We start from the raw sequence: 9,454 nt of genomic DNA, 5'->3' as shown, positions 1-9,454 counted from the left end.
ATATATTATATATATATATATATATATATATATTATATATATATATATATATATATATATATATATATATATATATATATATATTATATATATATATATATATCATAATCACGCATATTAACTCATATATGTTGTTTAATGTCGAATTCATATAACTTGGGATGAACTTCCATCTAAAGGCCTTAGTAACTTGCTTTTTTCTTTCTAAATTTACCGAAGAGTACATATTTGAACGACATAGGCTACACACTTACTCAAACCGCTACTTCACTGTGTTCCCGAATATTTCAAACTAACTCCGTAATCTTGCTGCTTGAAACCGAAGTCATCCTTTACCGGACATTTATCGATTCTTACAAGTTTTAAACAGGATGTATGGTCATAAAACGAAAACTACATAGCTACAGTGTTTCAAAAATTCAATCACAGATATAATTCACAGTCCGTAAAGTGCTTCTTTAGTCCTATTAACGTTTAGACTATAATGGCTCTGAACTTTATATCTCGTTTTGCATTAGACCCACTTCTATTTCTAATAAAACAAGCAACCGCAATTTGAAGTTTCTGCCTTCTTATGCAAACTTCAATTCCCTTCTCACTCGCATTACTAAATGAATTTTCGATCTTATTTAAAAAAAAAAAAAAGGAGGGGGGATTGTGTAATCCCTCAAAACGTTAGTCTAATGATTTGCCTCCTTTTGCTTTTGTAACACATACGTCTATAATTTCGTGGGTTTACTCAGTAATATAAATTCAGTCACATACAGCAACATATTCCCTATCAAAATATTCCAGCTAGGAATTTGCCCACAAAGTTAACGAAAGTAACAGACTTTTATTTTGGGATACTCTTTAGGATGAACATTATCACGTACATTAAACCCGTTTTCTCTTTAAACACTCAATTTTTTTCTTCGTTTTCTTCTACTTCTTGTTTACATCTCATAGACTTTTTGGTATCCTCGTCTTTCCAAACTTCGATTACGTGGACCCTGTATTTTAACAAGATCGGAAATGCACTTTCAACCAGAACTGCCACAACTATATGATTGATTTTAACACTTTATATCATGCAATATTTTGTGTATCACCAAAGTAGTAAGTGTTTAACTTAGACTGTAATTTAACTACCATAGAGTCTTCTATATGGTGTGACCACTGCATTGTGTATGGGAATACCATAACATGAATATATAATGATCCTAATGCATTTACATTTGATATTTCAGGATAAGGACAGCAAAATTAGAACTTTCAAATGATGTACTACTGAGATTCTGGAAAAATATAAAAATTGTCCAAAAATTGCAAGTCGTTTATATTCACCTAAAATGTTCGCCTATGTATTTCAGAAGATAATTGAACATCCTAACTGTCTGGCTTTTGAATTTAATGACTGACTAGAAAAAAAAAATCTTTGTATTTGGTGTTTGAGGGCTTTGAAAACAGATTACTTGAGAAGTAACAGACTTCAATGAGAGATTTGGGTTTACCTAAAATTCTTTTGTGTTTTGACAAAAGTGGCATCTATTTCCACCACAAAATGGCTGATTAACCTATGACACACATCCCTATATTCTAACTAATAGGGGAAACATCGGAAAAGCACAGTCTTATTACAAAGGGTTGAAGGGAGAGGATAGTTGACACACTCAGGTATGCCCACTACCTTAGGTTAGGTTAGGAAGATTAATGTAGGACGCATATCTGTATTTAGCTAAATGATTTACAGGTTCCTAGGTAATCTCAGACGGGTGGTCCTAAGTCAAGTAAGATTAGATGCACCCTTGTACAATATTTTTCTTTTTTCTTTTTTTTTTATTCACCCATAGAAAAAAACTAGTTAACTTACTTTGACCTCAATCTCATTAATACTGGTGAAGGCTAAACCACACACTTGTGGCAGAAACTGGTGCCAAATTTGCCCAAATCACAAGAATGAACTGTACAGTACCTTGAGTTAAAACTCGATTCTAGGTTTCTAAGTGACTTTAATAGTAACTATATTTGCAAGCAATGACAAATTTGATAAGATAGTTTCTGAGTATGATAAGAGAAGGATGTATAAAAGTATAAAACAAGTGTTAAATTGCTGTGCACTATGCAGGTGCCAAAAAAAAAAAAAAAAAAAAAAAAAAAAAAGACCCACAGACTTAACCAAAGCATTAACAAAAATCTGCATCCTTCACTTGCAAATTATCTGATTAGTAAGAGGAAAATTCAGGTGTACACCAGCAAGAAAGACCCACAAAAAACCTGTTAGATGATATGTCTGGTATTACTGTGCTATCCTAATTTAATGTCTAGCTAACACCACATTTAATAAAAGGGTCAAAGTGTGGATCATTTGAGCACTTTTTTTCTTATAGAATATATGCAACAGGCGCATAAATTAGGTATTTACTAAGAGAAATATGAAGGCTCGCATCATTTACTGATAGAAATATATATGCCAGCATCATGTTCTAGGTAACTAAATGTTGATCTGAAGATTTTTGTTCTATAAGGTTTTGGGCATTAATCAAATCTATTATGCCTCATTTTCTGTATTTTCTGTTATGCAACATTTACCTAAAATTTAAACCTTTTAAAATTTCATAAACCATTATCCTAATGGATTCAGAAGTCTTCTTGACTCCTCCACTTTTAACAACCATTTCTTAGGTATAATAATGCCCAACTTGCGTATGCGATGTGTTGAAGTGACAGGCCTGTATTTTTACATCACTGACGATGCAAAATTATTCTTAATCCATCTAGAAGTAGGTTAACTATTCCAACTGCCAAACTTTGGCAGAAGTTGTCATTAGTACTACAATTTGAAATGGAACAAAAAGAAATGTACCTACACTTCCCATTGTCTGTGCTTTACTCAGAGAGATTTATGGGGGGTCCCCTCTAGCCCAGTGGTTCTTATAAACTTTTAATTACTACGCCCCCTCTAATGTTGGCCTTCCCGCCACGCCCACCTTGCATCTATGAGTAAGATCCCTCCCTGAATTAAAGGGGGAAAAAAAGTTAAAGAGCAAGGGTATTTTAATTCTTTTGGTAATGAATTAGAGAGATACTTGGCACTGCTGCTTAGCGACTCTTGTTAAAAGCATAATGAATAAGCTATAACTAGTTTTTTTTTTTTAGAGAATTCTTAATTTTTCCCTAGGGCTCGCGCCCACCTTGGAAATTGTGTTCCCCTAGTTTGAGAACCACTGCAATTGCCAGTTGGGACCCAGGGTGCAAGGTCAGGCCTTGATGAAATTTTTGCATTTCACTTTTTAAAATTCATGCTCTAGATTAGGTTAGGGTTGGGGGTTCAACCCTACACCAAATGCAAAAACTGGGCCTTAGACTAGCTTGGATTTGGATGCCTCTATGGTTTACCCAATATGCTTCGAATTATATATAGGCCTATCTCATTGCCTTGCTGCAATCACTTCCGGTTTCATACTGTGGTTAAAACAATTGTCAAATATAGATCTAGGCTAAGTGAAGATACAATAGGCCTAGGCTACGAAAAAAAAATAAAAATAAACAGTTTGCAGCAAAAATAATAAATATAAATAAATAACCCATCGGGAGGTTATTCGCAAGATCAACAAACTATGATAGGTCTATGCATGGTTCGCCCAAACAATTGGTACTAGTAGGTAGCTAGGTCTAGTGTCGAAAAACATCAATGACACCTGTTTAATAGTCCGACAAATATACATGCTCTATTAGCTGAAAGGAATTTATTTGGCCAATTAGGCCAAAAAAATATAGAAGCTTATAAATAAAAAAAAAAAAAAAAAAAAAAAAAAACTCCCAAATGGGAACATGGCTGCAGCAGAGGTTAAGCATATTTCAAAGGATGTCTCCCGTTTCCGCCACATTTGCCTAAACACTTGTCTCATAAACTAACCTCAATAATTAAGGTGTATCTAGGTAAACCGTTGATTCTGCAAACAATGTTTCAACATACTTTGAATCAATAAATAAATATAATTATTCACTATGACACTTAACAAGGAATCACGATTAGGAGACATCACTAACAAAGTAACAATAGACGTAACTCACGTAACGTAAACGTAATTACTCGATTTATTTATTCTGCAACAACTATGTTAGTGATGTTTCTCTTACCACACATTTTTTATATACGAGGCATGTACATATACCATTATATATATATACACACACAAACACACACACACACACACACACACACACACACACAACACCATATTATAATATATATATATATATATAATTCTATTCTATATATATACATTTAATATATATAATATTATTATATATATATCTATGTGTGTGTGTGTGTGTGTGTCTTATATGCTTCGTGCTTATATTTTGTTCCTATTTTTGAGTTATAATTGTTAGGTTATCCTCCGTTTGCCTTAATAAAGTTATTTACCTTATTTCCTCAAATTTTCACTTAAATAACTTTTTACTACGTTGTAAATTACAAAGTTCTAGTCGATGCACCTAGTGGGATGGAATGGAATATATTGTTGAGGCCAAAGGCCAAGCACTAGGACCTATGAGATCATTCAGGATTGGAAATTGAAATTGCGGGTAGGTAGGCTTGAATGGTGTAACAGGAAGAAAACCTCACAGTTTGGAGCGTGTGGACAGCAAGATGGGAGAGAGTTACGCGTATGTTATAGCAGTTAGTAGATTTTACCTTAATGATAAACTGTGTATTAATGCTCTGTGGGAAAAAAAGTGAGTTTCTTTTTTGTCTATATACTATGACATCGTTCCTTTCATGATCAGATCAAGGCAGATGCAATAGCATTAACTAAACACCTTTTGATGTGCTTATTTTCTGTCCCACAAATTGTCTAACCTCTGCTATAGTGCCAGATCACTAATACATTTTAACTCCAATTCAAGGATTAGCAATGAAATCTATGTTCAATTTGCATCCCACAACTTGAAATATTCTTCAGACTTAAGAAGTTCTTTGTGACTTTCAACAGTTTTTCCCACGTCTAAACTCACTTGTGCACTTAAATTACCTACTAGTCAGGGAAAGATTATGCTAGCCATTGCCAGAAAGGGATCTTGCTCATGGGTAATAAGCAGTGACCAAAGGCTAAATTAACCCAGCGAAGCAGACAGATTTCAATATACGTACTCAATTTTGATCATTTAAATGTATTCCATATCACTTCCCTTCTCTGGAAATCATCAATATTTTATTTAGACCACTTGTTAGGGTACCCGGACAAAGATCTTCATATAATTCAATAACACGATGCTTTCCCATGCTAGAAACGCCTTCATTCTGACAATGTTCATTTTTCCAAAGCCTATGCAATAACTGCAATTAAACTTCTGTCAAGAAGAGTAAGAGATCCTTCTCACGCATAAACAATCAGTAATACGTATATGGTTCAAAGAATTCTGAGATTTTTGTACAAATTATTGTTCTTCAGATGAAACCTATTCATATGGAACAAGCCCACAGGGGCCATTCACTAGAAATTCAAGCTTCCAAAGAATGTGGCGTTCACTAGGAAGAAGTAAGACATGGTAAAGGGGAAATACAAAACGAGGAGATTCCCTATTATAAATAAAAAAAATAATTAATTATTAAATGGATAAAAATGTATTCAAATCCAAGGAGAATAGTCTTAGGGAAGTAATGTATCGGGAACTTCCTCTAGGAGGCTCTTCCACAGTCCAACAGTGTGAGGAAGAAAGGACACACATTCACTGCATATTAGTGCTGCTGTCCAGCGAATCACTTGCTCCAGGCAGATAAAGAGATCAGGGATCAATTGTGAATGTGAGGGATATTAGTCATACAATAAAAGTGGAATTGCAAAAAGCTGTTTTTCCAAAAATAACTGCTTTTACAAAAGGAAGATCTCAAACCTGCCAACATCAGTAAAACTGAGGATATGAACTTATCACTAAGGCAAGTCAAGACCCAAGAATTAACTCTTTTCAAGTAGTCTGCAATTTGACAAATGGCAACTATTATTATATCAACTAATAACTAATAAAGAAAGAAAGAAAAAACAACAATATAATGAAAATTTTTTTATTAGGAATAACATACATAGAGTTTATGAAATATTCTGTATATACATATATTTAAATCCAACTGATATAAATTATCAAAATAAAATATAAAATAAGTTTCACAAACTAGTTTTAGCAAAAGTGGCTTCTAAACACTGTATACTCCACAGGTTTAAAATGTAACCCATGACTGAGATTACCCAAAGTGAAAAACATTCAAGAAATTAAAGTAAATAATTCCAAAAATCTATACATTTCAAAAACTGAGGCTACAACCAAAAACTGAGTGTAACCTAAAGAAAGGTTGGTGAAATCTTTACCATTGTACAAAAATTTTAAAAAAACACTTTCCATCAACTTAAAAACACCTGGCACAAAGATCCTGAAATGTTACGCAAGTTATGTCAATAAGTTAGCATCAATGGCTTTTGGAACAGAAAGGATTTGGTTTCTTTCAGTCATACTACTTGCTATATAGTTTAACAAAGGAATGCAACTGGAAATAACAATGCTTTATTTTAAAGATTATATAGGCAATATACCATACTAAAGACCTAAACAAAATTAATGTGTCAACTTAAACTAGAACCTCTGGTGCTATGAAGAAGGATGGTGCACTCATTTAAGAAGGGACTGTAAATTTGTGAATGTCTGGTTAGCCACTGGACGAATGGTGAACCGACCACCTTGAACCACTTGACTAGCTTGAACCACCTGTAGAATAAAGAAAAAAAAAGAGAATAGGCTCAGTGGACAGAACACTATTTCATGTTCAAAAAACAACCACAAATTACAGGGACAATAATAAAAACATTAGATAAAGTCCACTAAAATTAAAATCCTTCCTTATTATAAATAGTCCCCTGAAATTGCATACAATCTAGTTCTTAAAAATGAGAGAGAGAGAGAGAGAGAGAGAGAGAGAGAGAGAGAGAGAAAGAGAGGAGAGAGGACGAGAAGAGAGAGAGAGAGAGAGAGAGAGAGAGAGAGAGAGAGAGAGAATATTGCCATAGTATACTTGACACCAAGTATCCCATGCACGCCCTGGTCATTACTTGAATAATCATATTTGATATTCACCAAATTACCAACTTCACTCCTAAATTAACTGCAAACACTAAATTAAACCAAAGTATGCGTGGTCAGAAGGTTTACCTTCTTCCCCCTTAACCCTCTTATGCCGAAGCGGTAAAAAAAAAATTGTCTCCCGTGTGCCGGAGGTGTTTCAGAGCGAGCGCGGAAGCGGAAAAAAATATTTTTTTCAAAAAATCACAGCGCGCTTAGTTTTCAAGATTAAGAGTTCATTTTGGGCTCCTTTTTTTGTCATTGGCTGAAGTTTAGTATGCAACCATCAGAAATGAAAAAAATTATCATTATAATATATAAATAATGCGATATATGATAGCGCAAAAACGAAATTTCATATATAATTGTATTCAAATCGCGCTGTGCGCAAAACGGTTAAAGGTAACAAGTTACCTTTTTTTATTGTTATGTACACTAAATTGCGATCATTTTGTTATATAACACATTGTAAAACAATAAAAGCAACACAGAGGAAATATTATCACAAAATAATGCATGAATTCGTAACGCGCTGACATAAGCAAATATTTTTTTAAAAAATTCACCATAAATCTAAATATTGTCCTAGAGACTTCCAATTTCTTTCAAAATGAAGACAAATGATTGAATATTACTATACTGTAAGAGTATTAGCTTACAATTGCAGTTTTCGACCATATCTGACGAGTTAAAGTTGACCGAATGTCGAATTTTTTTATATATATTTTTTTTATATGCAATTATTTCGGAAATAAGAAAAGCTACAACCTTCAAATATTTTTTGTTTTATTCTACATGAAATTGTGCACATTTTCATATATATAAAGCTATGAAATGCCTAATATGAAACAGAGCAAATATTCCGAGAATGGGATGTACGCATTTCGGAGATTTGTGGCGGAGAATCTACGCACGGAGGGAAGGAAAGATTTTTTTTTAAATTCACCATAAATCTAAATATTTTGCTAGAGACTTCGAATTTGTTTCAAGATAAAGATAAATGACTGAATATTACTAGACTGTAAGAGTTTTAGCTTACAATTGCGTTTTTCGACCATTTCGGTAAAGTCAAAGTTGACCGAACGTGTTTTTTTTTCTATTTATCGTGATTTATATGCAAATATTTCAAAAATGAGAAAAGCTACAACCTTCAATTATTTTTTGTTGTATTCTACATGAAATTGCACACATTTTCATATATAAAACTTTATGTAACGGCTAATTTAAAATGGTGCAAACATTACCACAATCGCACGTATGATTTTTTCGGAAGAGTTACCGCGCGGACGTAAAGAAAATGTTTATTTTTTTCATAAATTCACCATAAATCGAAATATTGTGCTAGAGACTTCCAATTTGTTGCAAAATGAAGGTAAATGCTTGAATATTACTAGAATATAAGCGTTTTAGCTTACAATTGTGTTTTTCGACCATTTCGGTAGAGTCAAAGTTGACCAAAAGTTGAAATTTTGGCAATTATCGTTATTTATATGAAAATATCTCAAAACTGATAAAAGCTACAACCATGGGTTGTTTTTAGTTGTATTGTGCATGAAATTTTGCACATTTCCATATATAAAACTTTATATACCGGCTAATTTTAAAATGGTGCAAACATTACCACAATCGCATGTATGATTTTTTTCGGAAGAGTTACCGTGCGGACGTAAGGAAAGTTTCTTCATAAATTCACCATTAATCGAAATATTGTGCTAGAGACTTCCAATTAGTTGCAAAATTAAGGTAAATGATTGAATATTACTAAAATATAAGAGTTTTAGCTTACAATTGCGTTTTTCGACCATTTCGGTAGAGTCAAAGTTGACCGAAGGTTGAAATTTTGGCAATTATCGTTATTTATATGAAAATATCTCAAAACTGATAAAAGCTGCAACCATGAGTATTTTATTGTTGTATTCTACATAAAAATGCACACATTTTCATATATAATACTTCATGTAACGGCTAATTTACAATGGTACAAAAATTGTCAAAGTGACGAAATAATTTCTGTGATGTGTCACAGATACTTTTTAGTGCGGCAAGAAAGAAATTCGCGCTTGCGCGCCTGCGTAACGATTGTAAACAAAACAACACCTTGATCTGTGAACTCCCAGTATCCCCCAAGGCGCGTGATTCAAAAGTTTTAGGCTGGTAGGCCTATAAGTATTTTTCCGCGAATTTTAAAAAAACTTTTGTAAGTCGACGTAAAATACGTCCAGTCGGCACACGGGAGACAAAAAATGTTGACGTAAAATACGTCCAGTCGGCGTAAGAGGGTTAATCTACTATGCACTAATATTAGCTGAACCTCTTTTAAAAGATTCAGCAGCCACAGGTCTATCTTCAGGAGATGGGA

The 9,454-nt window shown here is 33.4% G+C and overlaps 1 protein-coding gene across 3 annotated transcripts in view; it reads right to left on the bottom strand.

The window, feature by feature from the left end:
* Nucleotides 1-6,035: 6,035 nt before the first annotated feature.
* Nucleotides 6,036-9,454, bottom strand: part of LOC135216239 (vacuolar protein sorting-associated protein 72 homolog) — a 47,700-nt gene continuing 44,281 nt past the window's right edge. For all 3 annotated transcript variants that reach the window (XR_010314835.1, XM_064251396.1, XM_064251397.1), the window contains one exon: nucleotides 6,036-6,744. Coding sequence is in view for 2 of the 3 variants with exons in the window: in XM_064251396.1 (XP_064107466.1) it covers nucleotides 6,649-6,744 (96 nt within the window). In the remaining variant the exon portion in view is untranslated. The remainder of the gene's footprint in view (nucleotides 6,745-9,454) is intronic.

Source organism: Macrobrachium nipponense, chromosome 6, assembly GCF_015104395.2.
Source record: "Macrobrachium nipponense isolate FS-2020 chromosome 6, ASM1510439v2, whole genome shotgun sequence".
NCBI lineage: Eukaryota > Metazoa > Arthropoda > Malacostraca > Decapoda > Palaemonidae > Macrobrachium > Macrobrachium nipponense.
This window is presented reverse-complemented; position numbering and strand designations above follow the sequence as displayed.